We start from the raw sequence: 24,821 nt of genomic DNA, 5'->3' as shown, positions 1-24,821 counted from the left end.
TATAAAAATGATGAGAAAAAAGTTAAAACTTCATTTCAGATCAATAAAAATAAATAAATCGCGACTTAGAAATGCATAGTAGCTGGAAAATTAAGAAAACCAAAACTAACTTAAACATCCTCAATAATTTCAGTTTACACTTAAAGCTCTGAAAACGTAATCGTTCATTAATCAATCAACGTAAATAACTACCTCTTTAAATCTTTAGTAAGTATATCACATCAAACTAACGATGCAAAGTGGTAAGTTCATTAAAAATAATAAGCGTTATTACGGTGCAGTTCGGCCCGAGCGCGCGCTCGCGTCCCGACTCCCGATCAATACATCTCGAACTAGCTCTAAAATAGAACTCCTGATATATAAAGCCTTCAAACTTCACTATTATTGGGTGGCCCAGTTTATACTGCAAGGCTTCTTTCAAAGGAATATTAAACTGAATATACGAGAACCGAGTCACTTGAAGGAATAATTATTGCTTCGTATATGTGAATTAATAATCTGACATGAAGAGGTAGAGTTAGCAAATAAGTCATTGTGAAAATTGTGTTCTGTTGCATTTAAACATAGCACAACCCTTGTACACATTATTTTTGTTTTTAACTATAATGTATGCACATATATTTTTAAATACGCAAATACATTTTATATGAAACTAGCTTCCTAACAGCATAACAGCTCATGAAATTAATGGTTTGCAATAAATATTTTTTTAATCAGTGTTTGTTAATCGCAATTACTTGCTGACGTTACAAACACTGAATTTAATATCCATTTTCCTGTTATCAAAGGCAGATGAAGGTTCTAAGTTGGAACACAGTCGATATGTCGATACATCGAGTAGGTTAGAGTTCACCTGTATGTATATAGTTGAAGCTCAAATGTAAAAGTTCGTATCGATTTGAACTTAATAGCAATTCATTTCAGCGATCGAGTTATGTGGAGTTTATATGATACACGTGTAACTTTGTGTGTGATCTTTACGTAGATATCTTAATTAGGGTGTATGTTTGATCTTGTATCTGTAAATAGGTGTGTATCTCCGATTCCATCGCGTTAGTACTTACACTCGGTTTGGTTTTGAATGTTAAATATACTTTATATATTTAGGAGCTTTCAGTTACACCCATTTCTTTTCTTTTCTTTCTTTTTTGTGCTATAATATTCAACAGAAGGTCCATTACATGTGCCATGTATAATAAAAATAGCAAACCAATTTCCCACTGCTAGAAAACGCCTCTACTATCCCTCTAACCCTCTTATAACTAAAAGGCGACCGAGCATTGGCCACTCACTAAATCAGAAAGAAAAAACAAAGTCGTCAGAAATCTGTAGTAAAGATAAACTTACAGTCTCTTTATTGTCAGTTCCATTACTCTTGAAGACGTCGTATCTGTAGAGTATCTTCTCGTAGTGGTTCTTGAGGATGGAGCCGATCCCCTTGCCCTGGGGGAAGCCCATCCGCCGCGCCACCTTCGACCATTTGCGCTCCGCTGAGCATACTTCGAAGCCGCCTGTACAAATTATACAATGTATCAAGGTTATTAGTATAGTAACCTTCAATATAACTAGGCTAATATACATATATCTGTAATTACTGCGTTGTAACATAGTGTACGATGTTTTGTCGTACTTCTTTCGTTTTGTTAATGAATACTCATGAGAAAAAAAACTTATCTTTTCCCTAACTAGAATACTAAGACGCCATCGCTGTGTTAAACACCCTTAATTATGTTATAATTACATCTGTCCCACGTTTAGGTGCGGTGCAGAGAACAAAAACGATATTTCTTAGCGATTGTAATTGCATTTTTACAACAACAAAAACGTTTCTTGCTTCCAGTTATATCCATCTGCGCTTCTTGTGCAGCCAACCTTATTATGAACTTGCTGATTCACAGTTGCTTAAAAAACCTTAAGCTGAATACCAAATATTTGGAGAAACGACTCGAATTTTACTGAAACGATTTACTTTGTTTGTTTTTTTGTTTTGTGTCGTCGGATAGAGGCCCAAGAACTTTCACTGAAAAACACCACGTACAATATAGAATATCTGTTCAGCAAACACACATACCTGCTTCTTTGACAATCTTGTGCAGTGCATAAAGATCGAGTGGCTTCCTCTCCACTGTGGGTATCTTTAGCACTGAGCCCTGTAGTTCCCAGAACTTTATTATCTGGTCCAGGAAGTTGAGTTTTACTCGCGTTATTGCCTGCGAAAAGAAATAAAGCACATTACAATGTAACAAATCAGAGGGCCAAAATAATACTACATGACAAAAATTAAATAAAAAAGGAATAGCAAAAGGTGGGAAAGACGTTCCTTTTGGACAAGTGACGTTAGTGACTTATCAGTTCAATACATTGGGAGCCTTAGTACTCGGAGAAATGTATAACTAGCCTACAGGCCCAGCACTCGCCAATGATTAAATTTCCGTACTGGACGAAGCAGAAATACGTATAGCCAGATCGGAATCCATTGTGACCGGGAACGAAGATACTCCATCGCATATCTATAGACACTCCTCTAACCAGAAAGCTTAAGACAAAATTAATTTCCGTCAGAGCAGAACAACGCTGAGCTAATACATCAAGCAGGTCATTAAACGACATTCTAAAATAAACAAATCGCGGTTCTAAATAGAGAAGTAACTATAAATGTTCCAAATATAAGTGGCGTACTTTCAGTAGCCGTGTGGTCCCGTGCTTATTATAGAATGAAAATGATTTTGTTGCACGAATACGATCAGGTGTGGACTTTGCAGTGGTTATATGAATGCATAGGGAAATCGGTCGGAGGCAATGCTCTTTGCATGAATGTAGGACTGGTGGTATAAAATAAAAATTGCAATAGATTAGCTCAGTAGATTAGCAAGTGCATTGTAGGTAAAAGTTCTTTGTATTTTTTTAGTGGCTAAACTCTGTTCAATGTATGGATGAGATTGCATTTTTTCTTTTGCTGTATTTTTTTGCCCTTTTTCCATCCAAGAGCTCCTAGCACACATTTATTTCAGCATGAACCTATAAAGTCCTTTAAATTGTCTCTATCTTCATAACCTCAATAATTCGCTTGGTAACAAAATAGCTGATGTGAAGCATTCGGTCAAACTGTTCGACTACTCCGGATCAAATTCTCTACTAACAAAGTTGCGGTTAAATCTGTATTTTCGGATCGATTGGTTTCAGACATCTATCGGCCCAATTACTGAAGATATTGATCAAAGTGGTTTTACATTCTGGATTCAATGGTTGTATCTAGTGACTGCTAATGGTTATATTTTACCTGAAATACCATTGAAAGTTTTCTCCAATACCGGATTTGTTCTTAACTTATAGCTGGATTTAACGGAAGCTTTGAGATTGAACAATCATTTTAGTTAGTCGGACCACGAATCCCGTTGTCCCCAATGACATCAACGAGTTCATAACAAACTTACTTTAACAAAAACCGAACACAACGCTAAAGCAAACTGCACTCGAGTACCGTTGTTATGAATGCATAGCTATATAGCATACATATACACATCGCTATTATACAACGAGTGAGAAATTTAGTGGCCCTATTCAGTTGTGTCAGTGACTCTACATAAGCTCGCTGTTATAAGGATGCAGGAATGAGTTCACAAGTCCTTGCAATCAAGCGAGACAATAACGTACTTTAAAGATAATAAAATATAATGTAGCAATAATATGTAATTTATTACTTAATGACCTAGCAGTAGCAATGGATGGTTTGTGACAGCTGATGTTAATTGGAGCAGGTGTAGCTATTAAAATATGTTTAATTTCTTTATTGGTTTGTTGTGACATCTGCTGTCAATAATAAAAAAAAAAAACAATTAGTAAGTTTCTGTATAGTTTTGAACCGTATAGGAACAGTAAAATTTTAACAACTTTATTAAGGTCTCGTAAAATTGGGATTACGGTACTTATTTTACGTACTCAGTATAAAGTACCTATTATTAAACATTGTGACACAAAATGAAAAAATATGAAAATCTTTATCAATTTCAAAAGCTGAAAACTAAAGCCATGTTCCGGACGTTTACAGCATCCGTTGTCATTATAAAAACACAAAAGAATGCAAATATATTCAAAACGTTATGAATATGAGTCAAACAATAATTGTGCAGTCAACATAATAAACTAAGTTTGAAAGCTAGTGACTGATGAGTTGGCGCATCATCATTTAACTTGTGGAAGTCTAACTAAACAACATTAATCTAAAGTTTAGATAGAAAAGTTTGAATACTAGTGCGTGTGGGTCTTCTTTTTCTCAACCGTTGGAAACTTTTAAGAACTATATAGAATTGAATTCCGCTATGCTGTACCCTGTACTGATGGACCGTTGGACTTGCCGGCGTGTAAGCGAGATGGAGCATTGCTCTACGTATAACGTCGTTTCCGTAAGAGAGTAATGTTAGTATTAATAGCGCTGTACAGTTACAGGTAGCTTAGGTCAGTAAGTTTAGCTGAAGATAGTATTTGAATTTATAGTTAGTCACAGTTGTAGTTTCAATAAAAACGGTTCTAGAAATAAAATAAAAAATATCATGAGCTTCGACATCACTAGATTTACGTGGTAGTGTATGACAAATAATGCTGTAGTTGAAAAATAATTTCTGATGAATGGAGAAGGTGAAATGCTGTCGAGTGCGGAAATAAAAGCAATGCTCTGAAATTGCGTCACAACCTCTGAACATAATTCTTGTTTATTTACTCTAGGGTTTTCAATTATCCATCGCAATTCATAATAACAGCTATAAATCGTAAACGTCATCATAAACTATGAATTATTTCTTAGCTAAGGACACATGAAAGTTTATTTCCCTATTACTTAAAAGGGAAATCGTTAACTTATATCAAAGGTAGGTCAGTTACAAGAAGAAGTAAATTAGGAATTACTAATCAATAAATAATAGACTTTATTGAGTCTAAATAAGAAATCTTTTAGAAATAACTTTTTAACGACATAAATAGACAGAATAAAATTTAAACATGGTCTCGCCAACCTGAAATAGCGGGTTATCTTAGTCAGAGGCACAATGATACAAATTTAAGAAAGATCGAATTTCGTTAGAGTCATCTTCCGGCATTTTAGAACGGAAAATTATGCGCAAAAGCTTACCCCTGCACTTAAGTACCACAAACATAATTCCTGCAGGAGATCCTTGCTTATGACAGAGTGAGATAGGTATAGAACATAGCTTAATATGCAGTAAAATACAAAACAAACTTCAAACCTTAGACAGGTCTCTAACCTGCCACTCCTGGCCATACGAGCCTGATCAAGATTCGTTGATTGCATTGTGACACTTCATAAGGCGGACGTCTTTGTATTGCATTGCAAATATCCGATTCACAGCGTTGTCAGCGTATTAAAATAATAAACATAGGTTAATTGTAAATTAGTTTAAAATCTATATCTTACCTCTAACTCATTGAGTCTCTGTATCCGAGGTGTGAACCGTAATCGGTCGACATCAACAGCGAATGGGGGTTGCCAGTGCTAAAAACAAACAATTAATGTTAATAATATCATATACATTTATTTTTTCCTATATGAATAAAAATATATTATTAAAGACAATATTAAATCACTGATGGAAAAACATCTCCTTCTATAGAGAAGATTTGAGCTCGGATAATGCTTGCTCACTTTAGGTTTGCTTTTATCCAGTGGGGACATCATTGACAAACTATTAGCTTTTAACTTTTGAGAATGTGTCATCTGGGTTCTAACCAGCGAGTCAGTCAAGAAAAAGTTTACTTGTCCAGACCAAGTTTTTCAAAGTATTTACTAGACAAATAAGTATGTCCATTTACCACATTTTAGTATGAATCGTTTAGAACTGCAATAAAGATCCATTTAGCATGATTGTTTACATAATGGTCAGGTATAGAAAAACGTGTCATACTGTGTTTAGTATTAGATCATTACAGTTCTTTTCACATGCTAGTAAGACATTAATACCATTTAGGTTTTCTAAACTTTTAATAGCTCTCACTAATAACATGTTACATTTACTTAGTGTTTATTTACCCAAAGTAGCTAACCTAATTATGAATGTTGTATCCTGTGTAGTAAGCTGATGAGGATCATACAATGCTGAAAATACCATTATTGTTGATTCATAAAATACCTTAATCTCCCCTTGCTGGAAAAAATACCTGTTCCAATATAGAGAAAGTACAAGCAAGTGTTTAATACACTGGTCACTGATTCAAGATCCAAATATTGAGGATTACCCACAATTTTATTCAATAAATATAATAATTTGTTACCAACTACTGCGGGTACTAAGGAACTTATCAAGGTTATCATACGAAGATAAATTAAATTAGTGAAGGATAAAATAAAATGTACACACAACAATAACACAGTACAAAGTAAACAATAGTAAAAGAAATAATGTCAACAATTTGTTTAAGCTGTCTTATCTTTTGTTTTCAAATACATCAGAAAACCATTTTGTTTGTTCTGAAAAGCTTTTCAGGTGGAAACGCTTAATAGGTATTTGAATTTAATCTACAAAGTTGTTACTTCTCTTTGTCTAAGTAAAGTTACACAAAGTTGTTGTAATATTATTGTGGATGTGAGAGAGACAGTGCTCTACTCCGTGTAGGGTGCTGTCACTCTTTCACACCCCTAATCGGCTGTTGGCCCACACTTAATTTAATGTACATATTTAGATATTTAGAATAGGTATAGGTAGGTAATAGGTATTTAGAATACCTGAACTCCAGAGTGTATATTTTTAATATCTCAACCACATCAATGCCCCATGAGTCATAAATGACCATAGCTATTGTTTAACTATTACATCTATTGACGAGACAGCAATATCGTCAGTTTGTTACAACAAAACACATTTTTATATTGTAAATACACTAGTATGAAGGACCAACATTCACAGATTCAGTAAAGTTTCCTATAAGACTGTGCAAGTTGAATAAGCATAAACATGTACACTTTGTTATCAAGTTTAAACAACTTTGTAAGCTGTCTTCTGTATTACACATAAAGACCTATCTCCACTTATGTTTCATATATTGTATTAACACAGTTCAAAGTATAAACTTAAGCAATAATTGTTAGAAAGTGTGATTGTAACAGTAATTGTATTTAACAGCTTTGTCCATCTTTTTTTTATTGGTTCATATTTTTATAATTACAAATTAAATGACATTGTGTTTTATACTCTTTGTCTGCTAAGAAAAGGTGTTTGCACCATCCTGGACACTTACTTTTACTTTGTAGATTGTAATACAGAAGCGTATATGAAAGAACTGGGGTTTTTGTCACTGAGAAAGGGGTTTGTGACACATCTGAAAGAGATTATTCTTTGTAGCAAAATTTCTCACCTGCCCTTATTATATCATTAAATATAAAATTAAATAACAATAAAACTAATATTTAAAATACAAACTTTAGCTATTTGGTCCTTTTCAAATTCAATATTGAAAGCACTATAAAACATTAACCATTTTTAGACAAGTTAAAGTCGAAAAACCTGTTTTGAGTTTATGTTACAAGTGTGACAAGAAGCAAAAACAAAACATGAATTGACATTATTGACCTACAACATAACAGTGACAATTATTATTATTGAATCATTTATCATTTGATCTTACATCTTTGTGTAACTATGTAGAATCAAAATGAAATGTATGCAATAGATGTACTTGATACAAATTGGTTTAGAGTTTTACAAAAGAGTTTGACACACAATGGTAAATTGGTAATAATGGCCAAGGGCGTCGCCAGCCGATGGCGCAGGGGGGGGCAAGTTGACTTTACTTACTACAATTCATACTTTTCTCATTCTCTATGAATGAGAAAAGTAGGTATGAATTGTAGGTATTCTGTGACAGTACAGAGTCCAATGTGTAAAGCTACAGGAGCACGAGCTCTTGACTATGCAATAAAAAACTTGTAAATAAGTTATAATAATATTTATTAGAAAAATAGAATAAAAAGGAGTTTGAATTTGAATAAGTGTACAGCGTACAGCGTATTTTGTTTAATTATCAGATTTTAATATTATAATGGTCGTTGTTTGTTTATATTAGGTTAATTAAAATATAATTTTCGGGGATTCATTGTAAACTTCTCGACCACTTTATTATTAAAATCTTGTAAGTTTCCATGTATAAGTTTTCGGTGCACACTCATCATGGCCAAACCATTGAGGCGATTTTCACTCATAGTGCTTCTTAGCCAGGTTTTTAGTCTCCTGAGGCTGCTAAACGATCGCTCTACCGTACACGTCGTGCATGGAAGAGCGATCAAAATTTTTAACGCTTTTTCCGTGTCGGGAAAGAAGGTTTTTGCTTCTTTTAGGATATCAACAACCGTTTGATCTGTTGAGTTTGGTTTATTATACCAGAATTGCTGCCAAAGCTCGATTCAATTCAATTTTTATGTTTGGTAAATTATAAAACTGAGCAATAGTTTCGCAAGTTTCTGTGAGATTTTCGACTGACATCGTTTGCATTTGTGCGGGGTGTAATTTAGATAAAGCAAATGATGGAGTATTTTCTTCAGCAAAGCGTGTTTCAAGCGATGTAATAACGGAGTCCAAGTATGGTATTATTAATGATCTTTTCCAGAATTCTGAAGGGCTTTCTGCTGGGTGATTGCTTCGATGACGTTGTTTCCCAACAATGCGCGGCATTGAAGTGATATCCTCCTCCAGGCCGGATATCGGATATCGGAAATTAATAGTTATTTTTTTAGCATTTTAGAATGAGAAACTGTCTAAACCGCATGGAAGAGGGTAGCACTTTTGTATCTGATCCGACGTAGACGACAAGGAAACACCGGCCCCATTGTACATCCACCCCGTGTTCTATTTAACCATTTTTTTATAAGTATCATTCGCTATAAATATTTTACATAATACCTATCAGTGTTTCTTTGTTTATTTTATTTAGCGTAATGTGTAAACGCATTACGCTAAATAAAATATTCAATTTTTCATAATCTATAATTTTTACCAAAACATATTACAATAACGGCTCAAGATTGTTTCGTCGGTCTTGACTCTCATGTTACTGATGTTACACTGTTTATATTGCATTCGTGTGATTCGCTACGCACACATAGACAATGACGCACTCTTTTACCTAAACTTGAGCGCAATCATTTTGTGAAATGGCTCTTAAGAGTGGAATTGGTGAATTCATTCGAGTTTCAACGCATGGGAATGATTGTTCAAGGCTTGAACTTCAAGCGAATCTAGTCAAATACTTAGGACTTTGGTTGCGTGATATTTGGCAAGTTTTTTAGAATCTCTAGGGGGGGGCAGCTGCCCCTTCCTGCCCCCCCTTGGCGACGCCCTTGATAATGGCAGAGAAAGAAAGAAAATGGATGAATTTTGTGAGAGATGAATTGAGAACAAAAGAGAAAAAGCTAAGGACAATGGATACCAAGGATATAGGGAAACACACTTATAACACACACCCCACTTGAGTATATGTTGGGAGAAGTCCAGAAGGCAAAATTTTAAGGTACAACAATAATTTTGATGTTTTGCTAGTTATTTACAAGCAGGTGGCATTATTAACACTTAGCATTCTTAACTGTACTATTTATTTACATAATGTAGTTGGGGCAATAAACTTTCAAGCTTTTGTGTTCTCAGATCTTTAGTAAAAAGGAGTGTTAAATTATGGTTTTAAGATATTTTTTTATTTGTCTTAAAAATAAGGTTTCCAAAATACATTTTTTACTGGGAAAATTTACACAGTTAATTAATTATCTATTCTTCAAATAAAAGTTACCGTCCAATTTGTCATTACATGTTTAAAATAGTATTGTAACTTCAAAAGTTGAGTTGTTACTCATACACACTGATTAGTAATTGGTTCAGACGAGTGTTACTATAAGTTAAGCCATAACTTAAATTAATTACCTGTTAAGTTGAAGTACCTTCCTTAACCAATGTTATGATAGTGAGACTACAGACAGGTTAAAAGTTATGTAATACATAGATTTCATGGTACTGTCAATGGAGTGAGGTAGAAAAACACTTAAACAGTATTTGGTAATGATATTCTCCTTATTCTTATTAACTCTTACAAAATTATTGAAAAGGGACGGAGGACGACACTTGATATTTGAATAGTTATTTGTTTGAATGACAATGGATAATACTAAATTAAACAAAAAATAAATATTTTAACAGTAACACATTTTTTTAAACAATTTTTTGCAATGTTGGTTTAAAAAAATCTAATACTAAAAGGAATCGATCTTATAAAAGTTACAATTAACACTTACAAAAGTATTTTGATATAGAATATGTCACTTAATTAAATTTTAAATGACTAAACCTAAAATTGTACTGCTAATATCCTAAACAGTTTCTGAAAGGCTGTTCCATTGAATGTTATCGATTACACTAAACTGTGACTGGTTAGTTGACAAAAAGCACAGTGACGAAATTATGTTTAAGAGGTGATTCATGTATTTTATGTCATACATCAGACTTTCAGAAACCGAGGGTAACATACAGGTTACCTTCGCAGTTACAAAGAAATAATTACTTAAATACAATAAGTATTCATTAATATGTTAAGAAAATAAAATTTTACAATTTTTTATATATTTTAGTTAATTTCTCTCATTGAATTAGTGAAAGGATCTCAATAATGCCAACATGAAGTCCAGAATGATACAACAATTTATGTAGGTTACAGCACAAGTAGGTTAGTAAGAAATATTTCTGACTACCTCATAATTAACATGATTCAATATCTAGCGATCATGTATTGGATAACTGTGGACATGAAAGTTACATGCAATATTATCTATTACTTGTAAATAAATAATGATTATACATATCAATCAAAAGTGTGGCAGCATATTGTAGAAATGTGTTTCAAGGGTACAGACACATTGATACAGGTTAATGTTCTTCTAGCAGAATTCATGCTTTGTAACCGCTTTTTGGCATATTAATTCCCTTTTAGATTTTAATGTAATTAAATTATGGATTTTTATCAGTCATTTCCCTTATAGGATTTCTAGTTCCCTGATATTACCTTTTTGATCATTATAATGGTCAAGTAAGTGACAATATTATGCAACAGAAGTATTTTCAGTATAACAAATGAAATTAGACACAATAATTATCTGCAAATCATCTACCAATGAGACAATGATTTCTTTACAATATTTTTTGTTACTCCCTTAAAACACAAAGCAAAATCAATCCAGTATGTGTTTAAAGCAATTGTAAAAGCAAATATACAGAAAGTAGGTCTCACATACTAATAATTTACTTGGTTATCTATAGCAATTGCATATTAACTCTCTTTAGTGCCTTTGCAGCCATTTTAAATGCAAATATCACTACATCATGAGAATCTTTATAATTTTTGTGCACATTTTCTAAACCTCAGTGGGCATTACAGTTAGTCACGACTAAAAAACTTGCAATAGTTTTTTTTTATCTAAACTATCGTAGGCAGGAGGGCATGACACAAAATGGCAACCAGCCTCCACAATACAATATGCAACTGCATTTATGACCAAATAAACATAATATTGTGCCCTAACTTATGTTCAAACGACAATTTGACACGTATAACACTGGATTAGAAGGTAAAAAATAAATTTAGATAACGGGGAGTATAATAAGTCGAGGTAATATGGTTGCATCACACGTAATTCGCGAGCTGTTTTATGGTTAGAAAACTGCTCAATATTCGGGTTTTAACGATAGAAAACTACATCAAGAAGCCTATTTAGTGACACACTAACTGGCGAAACAAAGAAATTTACTTACCGCTGGAGGTTTAATCTTGCAAATGCCCGATTTCTCAGCGATTGGTCTTATTTTACTGATGTACGCCAGGGGGTCCAGGAACTCTTCTGGCGTTGGTTCAAACACTGGGGCCTCCGGAGGAGGTGTAAATGAGAAATTATCCGGTTTCATAGGGGACGCCGAGTCCCCCATGCTAACTTCGACGTTACCTTCGTCACATTTTCCCATTTTCGAGAAACACTATGCAGTTCACACAAATTGCTACTATAAATAATAATTTAACATCATCTAATGTTAAGGAATGAATAATGCACGTCCACAAAGAAAAAGAAGCATTAGTATTAGTCCTTCCATAGGGAATCACAACGAGATAATAAATGAAATTATCACCAACAAATAACAGAGTTCACTTGCACGTCCGCCATGCGAAATTGAACTTTCGAAACTGCGATGTTGCCATAGTGAAAAATAAAATTATAAAATCATTGCGCACTACGTAAGTTTTTTCTGGCCCGGTGCATTTACGAAGCAAAGCTTAAACTTATTAAAATACAATATCGATTTTGAGTTTCATATGAACTACTTAGGATTTCATTATTTTCGTACCGCATTATATTCGTCTTTTATGAGACAATTAAAAAAATGCCCTAATTTTAATGAGGACATACAATTCTTTCTTAAAATTTAAAACTACTTCTGATGTTGTATTCTTTTTACTTCATTTTGATAGTATAAAAAACAATACTTTAAAATATAATTCCTATCACTACGCCTACACATGCGGTTACAGTGTTCCATAAAGGATCAAGTTGGTTTTGAACACTTTTAGCCAAGCTTTGATTAAAATTTTATTGATGGAGTATTAGCGTACTTTGGTTAGAAAAAAGTGTTACGAGAAAAGTTATTCATAAAATTATATTAAGACAGGTACATATTAAGTTTTTTTTTTATTTATCATTTGATTACATCTTTATTTATCGCATCATAGCACGAAACGTTTCAACAATCAATAAAAACAAAATTAGTACCAACTATTTTTATTGCGGTCTTAGAATTGATTCATGTAGTTTTTTTTCATGAGTTTTTCTTAATTCGGTATTAAAGTAAAGCAAACCAGCTTTATAAAGTAAAACTTTCAAAATATTTACAAAATGTTGACGTATTTTTGGCAGTTCACATCACTGGACTCAATGTTGCCAAAGTAAACATTAGTTAATTATTGTGGTCTGATGAAATAATTCCTAATGTTCGAGGCACATTAATGCACATGATTCTGTGGAGATATTGGTTTATTCATTATAATATTTTCGAGTAAAACATTATAATCTTTGCAAATGGTGTTGCCAAATAAACTCCCACGTGGTCGGTGTTGCAAGTTATTTTATAAGAGTCTTTGTAAACGCGCAGACTCGAGTGCAATCGATGAACACATCCGTCATACGCCGCCATTTGCGAAAGGCCGATCGCTGCTCAGCAGCGCGAGTGTCATCGGTTTGATTATGTCGAGTGTATAAATTGTTATTTTCGATAAAACTGTGAACTCAGTGCGAGAATTTAATCAGTTAAAATGATTGTGAGGTTTCTGACCATTTTGTGCGTCGGAGTTTTGGCGACTTCGGTGTACAGCGCCGAAGGAAACAACGACAATGAAGGTACGTAATTTTTACGTGTGCATTATTTATTTTGTTATCATTTAGCCAATTTTGCCGGTGTGCCTAATGGGATAATTTGGGGCGAATTTATTTTTGCGGTTGAACTGAGTCACTTTTCATTCAGAAATAACATAAGTAACGGTGTGTTCTAAATACGAAGACGAAGTTATGTTCTTTCTTTTTGTCGTGTTATGAATTTATTTTAAAGTGGAATATGGTTGAAAATGTTGGGTGAAGCGTGAGTGGGATCGGTGGGGAAGGTATCGGCGGTGTAGCTGGAGTGTCGAGTGGGTGTTAGATAGTGGGACCGGCTTGACGACTTCTCGCCATGCACAATGCATACACACACAAACAGGCTGGCGCTGGGCGCGCGGCGCTCTCGTGCGAGGCCCGTGGGCGCGCTCGCCTCGTTTTTGCAGTTGATTCATTCACTGTATTGATGTTACTCACTGTTTTTATCAAGAGCTACATACAACATCTATTACTGGCTCCTGGGATCTTGTATGAAGTCACTGTGTTGTTATTACTTTACTCATTCTCTTTAAAGACAAGTAAAATATTTATAATTAGTAGTAATAATTGGTGTTCATAAATGCCTTAATTTAAGTAATTACTTAAAAGTTGTTTTAATATTTATTACCTTAACTTTTTGCCATAAGTAATTATACTTTGCTCTGTCAGCAATTTAATGTAAAAAGTACAAGCTCTTTCTTTCACATGTTATCAATTACAAAACCCAAGAAATATTTTTATTCTTAAATGAACACTGTTGAAAAATCTTATGTTTGAACATCATGATTTTTAAGCATTAACAGAATAGGTTGCATCCAAATTCGCCATGTTCTTTATTCAAAAATGTAATTTAATTCCATATACAATATTACTCAATACTTAATCCGTATACATCTTTATTTAAACCTCTGCGAAGCAATTAAAAAAAAGCTTTGCTACTTTACATTACATACAAAAATGAGTCATAACCACGAAATGCAAGTCTATGTATAGAGAAGCAATTAACAAGACATGTTTAACTATCTTTCAATTAGTATGCACTTCATGTTGTTTAAAAGTTATAAACATTGTGGTTATGAAAGCTTCTGTTAGTATCTGCTAGTTTTGTATCTGAAATGTGTGGAGTAATGTCTTGCTGTTTACATAAAGTATTAGGTTTGTCATATTAACGAAGTAAACTGTGTATTCAGACTACTGATAAAGTTATAGTGTCTCAAAAACTTGACCACTGGTAATTTGGTAATTTAGATTGCAGTATGATAGTTAGAATTACCTAATAAACAGAGCTTTTTCCATGGTATTCCAATCAATATGATTGGATAGTAATAATAGATAATAACAGTCTGTTAGAATAGATAGGCCATAGGCCACGGTATGTGAGCTGTGTTCTCATTTTTCACCAAAGAAAGTATAAAAAAGAATGCTTTTAAATTCAAATTTAATTATTCTCCTAATCCACTTTGACCTAAAATTAAACAGTAATCAATATCAAAATGTCCAGTTAAGGCCATATAAAATGACCTTAAAGTTAGAAGGCCTAATAACTTTGTGTTCAAGGCTAGAATATTGATATGGTAGAGAAGCAGTTGCCATAGTAACTGTGGCCAAAACATTATTATTAGTCAAATTATAATACTGTGTTTTATGTAAACATAGCTTTCCAAAAGATTGCTTTTAGTAGGTAATAAAATAATATAATGTTCCCTGTCAGTTAGATATTTCTTCGGTTACACATAACAATACACATAATAATATGCAATACATACTTAATTAGGCGTCAAAAAATAAGATCACTTGATAGAAAAGCTTCTTCTTCATGTCATGAAAAGCATCAAGCAATAAATTGGAACACACCCACAAACTCTATATCTCGCTAAAGGTTCTATGTTAAAGCCTTAATACAATATTAGAGGTATGCTTATTATTCAGAATCAATGGCTGTACCTGATTAGACTTGTAAATATCGTTATGATATCATTGGGCTCGGCGCAGCACCGGAATCGAGATACTATATTATTCCTGTATAACAAAATACGTATTAAATGACGACGCACTGTTCAAAATTAATACTTACTATCAAACAGCTTAAGGCATTTGTCTAAAGCAAATCACCTGAAAAGTTTAACGTGAAGACTAATCACAGAAAAACTCTGTAGCTATCGATAATTTGAAGGTACGTTTTGATACTTTTGACTGTTCGTAAATAAGTTCATTTTTGCTTTAAAGAAACAATAGCTCTACGGGAATCGCACGTATAATGTATCTGATACAACATGATTAAGATAAACAAGTGCTCTTTGTAAGCCATTACGATCAATCCAGTATAAGAACCTTTGCTAATAAGGAGCCCACAAGGCCTAAGGTACAATAACCCTGAACCCATAATTACGTCGTGTCATCATGTAAGCTTTGTTCTAACACCCATATTACTCCTAATCCGTATACAATATGAGGACCTGCCATAGTTATACTAAACGAACAATGTATGCCTGAACGCCCGACCTTTTAGGCTTGGCTATTCTTAACTGAAACAACATTGACAACCAACGCTGATCGAGATAAATGAATTTGTAGCGAACTCGTATGGAATACGATAAACCAACAACAACCACATACAACTCGGTTTCTATAGCTAATATGAAAAGGTCAGGCGCTAGAAACTTTAGACGCCATTTTCTGTTTGTGTTTGTACCTTTACAGAGAGAGTTGTTGTAGTTAGTTAGTGTACAGTACGGCCAAGAAACAGCGAAGGAAACCGACGTAACAACGGTTTGAACTGCGCTAATGTAATTAATAAGACGATATAAAGAAGAAATCTAATAAGAATTTGTGACTTGAAACCAGAAACGGAAATGAGAATATTGCATGCACACTGTTCTTAAAAGATACAATTTGTTTTTGAAACTCAATTGCAATCATTCAAATCTTGTAATGCAGAAACCTTAACTATGCCGTAATAAGAAAAAAACAGGAAACCAAGACCAGCACACGAGACACGTCTTCCGAACTGCATGTTTAAACAAAGAACTATCAACGTTTCATTCACCAACTCAATATTCTAACCACAAATAATTATATCATATTCAGTAACCATTGTCCCATAATTTAGGCAACACTCAGATTCTAGACTTCCTTTGTAGTTTAATAGGTGGTCGCTAAATACAAATGGCTAGCATTAAACTTGAATTAATTTTATATTTGCATAATTTTTGAATGTCTGCACGTGTTGATTATTAGGTGACTAATGGGATGTATTTGGCAATGACCCCTAACTTATATGTTATAGAAACTGTTCTCCATATCGTGAAAAGTTTAAGAAATTGAAGATCTTATCGATCTGAAACGGTTTCTGGTTTAATTTGATAAGAACAGTTAATTTGATTGAAAGGCAACAAGAAAGGCGAAATAATTTGAATGTTTTTGAAGGATATAAAGCGATAATTAAATGTAAACGTTATTGATTCGATTGAGGTAATTAGATTAAACTACGAATCGGATGGAAAAAGGGATCGAACAGTCGAGTTTAAATGGAATAAAGACCTGGTGGTGATTGGGACTTAACTGACTGACGGTTATCCTAATCCTTATTTAATCAGCTTCGTCGGGGAAACTGCGAGACTAATCTGGATACCTTTAGAACGGAGACGGGTTCAAGGGTTTTTTTGTTACAAACTAAAGTTAATATTCCGGAAAGAGAGAATTTCGTTTCTTCTTTTTGAAAACATCGTAGAAATTTATAGGACTTTAATGGCAAAAAATCGGACACACAATATTTATAAATGTAATGTGTATTGTCACTAGTGCCTTTATCTTTAAAAACTTTCAATTTCAATCTGTGTAATACATCTCTTTTACTGTCTCGTGGCTTCGTCACGGATACTCAATTGTAGACAGAGTTTATGATGGAAAGATTATATCGGTTCAAACGAAGTCTGGGAGATAAAATCTTAAATGAATACTTTCCACTTGAAATTGACTTAAACTAAAATGATGTTTACCTAAATAACACACCCGTAATTGTCTTGTATACGCATCTTATATCTATCTACTGAGAATTATTATACACGTTGATATATGTGAAAAACACCTGTTTTCTCAAAGCTTCCAATATAGTACTTGCTCATAAAACTGGTCTTCAATATACACAGAAGAAACAAAGCCAAAGTTCAACTTACTGGCCATACATAATATTTATATGGAGACTATTTAACATTCACGTTACATAACATGGGCGAACAATGGTGTAGGTGATACATACATACATACATGCTCGGTATCAAGTTCCTACGCCTTCCCTGACTCCATTGTTGCTATAAACTTGGAACGTTGAATTAACTCTGCCTTGAAACGGCTACTAGTGTTCAATTTATTCTAATTGCTAACGATTTCACTAAGTAAAGGACTTAGATTTTAGCTCAGATTATGTGTTGGATTGTATTTAGTTTCGGTCTGAATATTAAACTCATTTTAAATGTTCAAACACGGTTTGTAATCTTATCTTTGTTTGTCTATTCAATAAATGTTTCTGTATCAACTATCGAGTTTATGTAAACTTGTAAGAGTCTAAACAAATTGAAAGAAATTTGATCTTGTTGACTGTGGAAAAATACTACGAAAACGTACTTAGAATTTCTTCAAATGTTTCAAAGAGAAATGTCTCAGTTTAGGTCTGGATATTAATATTAATTAATACATCGTCTTGTTCTACCTTTTAGTAAAAAATCATTGGTCGATACCTAGTATCTCTTTGTAGCCTAGACCGAAATATCGATCTGCTTTATACATTAATGTATTAAACAGATACAGGTTACTAGGACAAACTATGTCCCTCGGTAATAGAAGTAGTTTTATAGAAAAAAATGCCTGGATTTGCACAACACTTGAATTAAAATAACTGCTGACATCAAATCCACACTAAATGTGTTTCTCATTCGCACTCTCAAGATTATACCAAATGCTTTGATACATATGTATATAAGAAGACGCCTTACGCCATGGGAATCGCTTCGATAAAACTGTAATTTACATAACGCGATCACATGAACTAGGGTATCTTGCTACGGCAGCTGATTGATAAGTAAATCCGTTTTAGAAACATCAGATAACGTGAGAGAAAACGGCTGATACATTCAGCGTGGAAAGGCAAGGACAAGCTTCCAGCCGTCGTAATAAGTTTTTATTTATTTGTAAGGTTCTCCAAGCGATAAGTGATACGTAGAAGTTTGTATTGTGTATCCAGTCTGCTTAACATTTACTGCAATAGATTACAAAATTTAATCGACATCTCATCTGCAGAATACTGTACGTTGTGAATAGAAAAAAAGCAATATCAGATGTTGTGTATCTGACATGTAATACGTGAGTGATTGGATATATTGAAGCGTCAAATAGATCAGACTATAGATTGCATCTGTGCGCTGGATTTCAATATAGTTTCTAAAAGATTTTATCATAAATCTGACTGATACGTACCATCCATTGATGAAACTGTATGGTAACATGTTGTGACAAATCGAAATGAAATTAGTTGCACACAGCATAAAAACACCGAAAATGTGGAACCAAAGTTATGTTTTTTTATTTCCCCGGTCGTGCGGTTGTGTGGAAGAGCATTAATTTGTTTTTTTTTTGTCGGTATCATAGGGCATGTGTTTTTGCTTTGATATTTGGCACAGTGAAATGTTGGTTGAATTGGACAGAATCCATAAAGAGTCCTATCGTTGCGCAATAAATTCAGCTGTTTCATCGCATGTATTGTTTTGTTATTGTATCGTTGAATTCGAGTGCTTGTTAACTCACAATACATAAGAAATGCTGGCTGAACATGTAAAACGAGCAAAACTCGGAGGGAATCAAAAAGAGAGTCAACAAACAAATAGTTATTATTCCAACAACGTTATTCCATGTTACATCGTATCTCTTCCAAATCCGCAAATCGTACCTAGCTACCAAAGTAAAAGGTTGACCTCCTCTCTTGTTGTCAATCTGCAAACCAATTTGGGATCGATCAGTCCGCTTCAATGTATCTGCGTCGTTTTATCTAAAAGCTATAGCCGTTGGCGTAACACGAGCGATCTTTTAGCACCTTTGCCTGCCCCAGATTTTACGTCACTATGGAGTATCAGACAGGCAGGTGCCGTATTTTTTTATCGTCCCACATCTGCTCGTATTGAATTACATTACCCTGGTACTGTTTGTGGATTTTTTTGTATAACGAGCGGGCAGGTGGACGCAGAAACTCGAAATCTGCGTAGGTGTATGGGTCCGCTTTCATTTAAATACTTTCCGTTCCATTAAGATATCATCCGATATAAATGAGACGCTTTGTTCAGAACAAACTTGACGACTTGCATTTGATTTATGAGCACGAAGACGTTTTTCATAATTAGTTTGATTACAAGAAACGACGAGCTTTATCTTTTCAAATAATCATAGCTTAAGACGAGTTTATCTTCATAAATTATAAACCCTCGTAATATTTTACGGAATTGTAATAATTATTCCAGTTATTCTACAGGTAAATGATAAAGAGAAACTAAACAACATTCAACCCGTTTTCTGTATAGGAACAACGAGTTCCCAGTTAATGTTATCGCTTCTTTAAGTGGGACAAACCTTTCATTATGGCTATCAGGGTCGGTAATTACCATCTAAGAGTTACCTTTAGAAAATAACTCGTAAATCAGACTCACTGGAAACTGTTTGGGTTCTTGTTAACTAATAAACAGATACGACTCTATTCGATGTTTAAATGCCGCTAACTTGATGTCTTCGTAAAGCCATAAACGACAATTTTATGGGTATTGAAACGACATCTATTGAAGGACTTCTATTTTTGCGATGCTGAGGATTTTTTATTACCACAAGAGACTTTCAATTAAAAAGGGAAGCCTAAATAATTAATTAGGTAAAGCTATATTATAAAAGCTTCTTGCATAAAAAATATGTTAATAGCATCTAAAATTTATTACCTCTGTGTACAATTTTTATTGAAACAAGCACGCAGTAAAAGCTCTATAATTTTAAACTGACGAATTTTAACTCACTTCAAAATTGGCAATAAAGAACCATCTGTTTTTGACACAATACCACATTTTGGTTTTAAGCGCAAAATGTCGAAACTCATTGTCTGTATTTGGGCTCGTGCTGTCAAAATCATAAATCTTACGTAATTAGGTACTTTAAGAACAAAGAGACGATTATTTCAGAAACGTCTTGTAAATCACTACACTTTGTCGATGTTTTAAAACATTTAAGATTTTTATTGTTGTAGGTAAGTTTGTGTGCGTGTATTATCCCTTTCATCTGCCAGTTAATACTTGTATCTAAGTCTAGACAAGCCAAAGTTAGTGATGCAACTACTATTACGAAACTCGTTCCTAATTCAACTGGATAACTGATCAAAATAGCAGTTTCAGTGCAATTATATTTCGCGAAGTTCACGAGTGGCCCGTATACGAACAAAACAATACTCAAAGCAAACCGGAACGTTTGAAGTAGTCGGAGGCAGCAGCGGTAATTGTCTAATGTAGGTAGCGCAAAACTAGTCGCATATAGTGTGCGCTAGACGAAGAAGTTTGTTCCATTTGGTAAAGAAAGCTCGAAGACAATAGAGCTAGATATTAAACAAGCTTTTTATTTGATATCCATGATAGTTATACGAAAACGTTTAGTATCGAAAAGAATTTACTTATGAACTTAGAAACAATGTTGAGAACAGGACGATTTTTTGTAGCACACTGATTGAGAACTTTATTAAACCCGTATCGATATCAGCTCTTGACGTAAAATATTTTTAATAAAACATTTCCACGTCGCAGTCAAGAAGATAGGAAAAGATTATTCCTTTCGTCGACTTTTATTATACCCAGGAAATCAAGCGAATCTTTTGAATATCGGAAAATATCCACCTTTTTTCAAATTGTAAAAAATCCCTAATGGAAAAGCCGTAATTGACTGCAGGAGTCGTAATTACAACCGGCTCTAAAAGATTTGACTTGCCACAATCTTAGAGATAGGCTATTGATTAATCAGGAGATTAATGAAGCGTGGGTCGCGCCGTGTCCTACTTGTGACCGATTTTATCGACGATTCAGCGCTATTGTCCCATCGAGCACTATTAACAGAAAGAATTATTGAGGGAAAAACGGAACTGCAACGTTCTGGATACAGTTCTGTAGATCTAAAGTAAACAAAGACAAGGAGTGTCTTCTGATCAGGGACCGGACAACCCCACTTTAGAGTTAAGCCGTTTGACAGGGTAACCCGTACACGGGGTAACTCATATCGCAGTGTTACCTTTTGTTCGAGTTACATCCTCGGAACCCAGCGAAATGGTTAACACCTTCATTATGGTAACCACGTGAAGGGGTTAACCCCTTCAATAACTTAACCCTTTGAAGTGGTTACCTTCACGAAAGGCTTTTATTCGTGTTACCCTGAATTACCCACTAAACTTGAGCTGCATACTTGCACCCTAGCGGCCCCTCATTGCTTTACTAAGACTACAGCTTATTTTCTTCTATCGCCGACGCGTCGCGCCGCGACTCGCGCCTCTCGGACAAACTACCTACGCGCGAAACGTCATATAGGTAACTAGCTGTTGCCCGCGACTTCGTCCGCGTGGTTAGAAGATATAAGTTAGGAATTTTTGAACGAAAGCCCTCGAAGATTAATATTTTTCCCCGTATTTGCCACATTTTCCATTAAATCTTCGCTCCTATTAGTTGCAGCGTAATTTTATATACCTAGCCTAAAACCTTCCTCGATTATTGGTCTATTGAACACAAAATGAGATCAAATTTTTAGATGAAATTATTTATAATAATTTAAAAAAGAAAGGAAGAAGAAGAAGTGTGGAAGAGTAAGGGGGAGGCCTTTGCCCAGCAGTGGGATCTAAAACAGGCTATATAAAAAAAAAAAATTAAAAAAAAATCGAATACAATTTTTTTTCATTTTTTGCATTTTCTGAGAAGATTTGACGGGTGAATTTTCGATTGAAAATTAGAGTGTTTTTTTATATTAATTCAAAATAAGGTGAAAAAATAAATATTTTTAATCAAATAAATTACAGCGTATTTGGGACACAAAAAAGTAAGTTTTCACCAAATTTCGTTACAAAAATAAATTTTTGTAACAGATAAAAATAAAAAAACCACAATCTTGGTTTTTTAGATTTTTCACATAAATTTTGAGGTTATGTGAAAAAAATGTAAACACAAAAGTTTTAGATCTTTTTCTTTTAGAACTTTGCCATTTGACTTTTTTCGATACGAATTTTAGTTTTGCCGGAAATCGATAAAAACCGTTTTTTACTCTTCAAACGTCACTCCCACCCCCTTCCCGACCTCAGATCACCCGTAAATTATTTTTCCTTTCATTTTTATAATATTCCCCTCCTTTTCTAATGGGTTTCATCCTACTATTTTTTTTTTGGTTCTAAAAATTATCGACCCTGGTCTACAAGTATAGACACGAAAAATATATATCACAACGTTTGAAAAGTGCGACAAGCAAAATTAAACTGTAAGATCATATCCACAATGATTTTTATTCCATGTTTACAAGTCGCTCGGTAAATGCAACAATGGCGCCGCTGGGCGGTAAGATGTCACGTGCGCTCGTGGTTATACTATTTTCAAACTAATGTCTATGATAAAGAGTGCATATTGCATTGTCTTAGGTTGGAGTGGGTTACCCTGTTACAGTGTTACAGGGTAGTAAAGGGTAACCTGTTCGGAACAGGGTTACAGTAATCCGTTCGAAGGTGTAACATATGTCATAGGGTTTTTTCTTGAAGCGCTTAAAAAAACCCCTTCAAAAACCCTTTCAATGAGTATCCGGCCGGTCCCTGCTTCTGATACGCCCCCCATAAATAACGATGGATGGAATGGGGTGAGCTTTTCCGCTTGAGTTTAGACGAGACGTTGCAACTGATAGGAAGTTTTGTTCTGATGCCAAGATTCAACGATTAGATCTGTTAAGTAGACAGATCCTGCTACATTGCTTACATTTAAACTTGCTTTGATCCATATCCTGATTCTGTTCTACGTCTTTATTTATCTAAATAGGGACTCTGTTGGAGGTGGATTGTTAGACTTAGCAATTGTTTTTTATTTATAGGTAGAAACCTATTTCCTAATATTGCGTTGCTGTAGGCGGCTTATAACGACCACGCCTCCGCTATTAAAGTCAACGTTTTAAAGATTTCTCTATTTTGGAATAATACGCCGTTGGTGGTTGTTTAGAAAACATAAGGATTACATAAAAATGTTCTCTAAGTAAATAAAATCGATAACTTAGCGACTAATGAAGACGTTTTCATAACTGGTTTTAAATCTTAAGATTATGTTGAGGAAACCCACGGTTTAGTCATTAAGTCTATGCTTTATCACTAGCATGACTGGTACGTTTTACTAAAAGCTTTCCCTGAAGCAAGCAGTCAATACGAGCACATTTTTCTCAATCTGTACATGCCAACCATTTGTCTTCAATAGAATCCAATGTAATTTACTGGTAAATGCGAAACGAAAACCACTTGGATATGCAATCTGAGTCGATGTTATAAATCTTGGTAGTCGTATGAAACAGTTTGGTTTCCGGATACATATGGGCTCCAGTTACATATTTGGTGATAAATTCACCCTCTTTAGAAGTGCACGACAGTCGAGTCCCGTGGAAATGGCAGGCAAAATCCCATAAAAAATAATAAAGAGGAAACGTGAACGAGACAAAATAAGAAAACAAGCAAACCGTGCAAAGGGATCGGTTGTGCGCAACTTTTTCATTTGGCAACTTTGATTGCCTCCGTCCGCTGGCAGATTGGCGTAGCCGTGGAATTTAAATGATTCTGTCGCCTGCATCGCTATTTGTTTAGGTTGCTTTCAAAATGCATTATCCTCGTAATTAAGTTTGTGCCTAATCTGCTGTTGTTTTAGGCCCTTAAAGTTACTTTTGGGTGTGTGCAAAATTTTCCGGGAAAGGTGTTATTATTGGATGTAGCTTGTTTTGGCTTGTTGGACTGGCAGTTCTTCTATGTGCAATTTGGCGGATTAAAATGCTTGCCAAGTTTTACACCAACAATGCGATGTTACCTTATTACGTAAGGTCTATTCCGTGTAATTGGAGTCCAAATATATAAATGTTAATAACCCTTTATTTTTCCATTTCAGTTCTACAAAATGCCTTTGAGTTCTGCTGTTTAGAACTAATAACGATTCTGTGACTTCCGTCGACGTCTTTTTGCTCTCTTTGACTAAAAGGCACAATTCGTAAAAGTTTTCTAAGAGACGCCTTTGAATCTAAATTCTTTTTGATGGCCTGCGCCTGACTTTGAACGCTATTGCCCTTGTCCTATAGCTCGGATTCCCATAAATCACGTTCGTGC

At 34.4% G+C, this 24,821-nt stretch overlaps 1 protein-coding gene across 1 annotated transcript; it reads right to left on the bottom strand.

The window, feature by feature from the left end:
- Window positions 1–1,281: 1,281 nt before the first annotated feature.
- On the bottom strand, window positions 1,282–12,226 carry LOC113507061 (lysine-specific demethylase 5D-like). The gene is made up of 4 exons (XM_026889914.1): window positions 11,793–12,226; window positions 5,429–5,506; window positions 2,072–2,210; window positions 1,282–1,511 (listed from the first exon to the last, which is right to left on the bottom strand). The coding sequence occupies exons 1-4, from the start codon at window positions 11,997–11,999 to the stop codon at window positions 1,297–1,299; spliced, it is 639 nt and encodes a 212-aa protein (XP_026745715.1). The 5' UTR covers window positions 12,000–12,226; the 3' UTR covers window positions 1,282–1,296.
- Window positions 12,227–24,821: the final 12,595 nt, after the last annotated feature.

Source organism: Trichoplusia ni, unplaced genomic scaffold (genome assembly GCF_003590095.1).
Source record: "Trichoplusia ni isolate ovarian cell line Hi5 unplaced genomic scaffold, tn1 tig00000474, whole genome shotgun sequence".
Classification (NCBI taxonomy): Eukaryota; Metazoa; Arthropoda; class Insecta; order Lepidoptera; family Noctuidae; genus Trichoplusia; species Trichoplusia ni.
The sequence above is the reverse complement of the archived record's forward strand: the minus strand, read 5'-3'. Positions and strand labels throughout refer to the sequence as shown.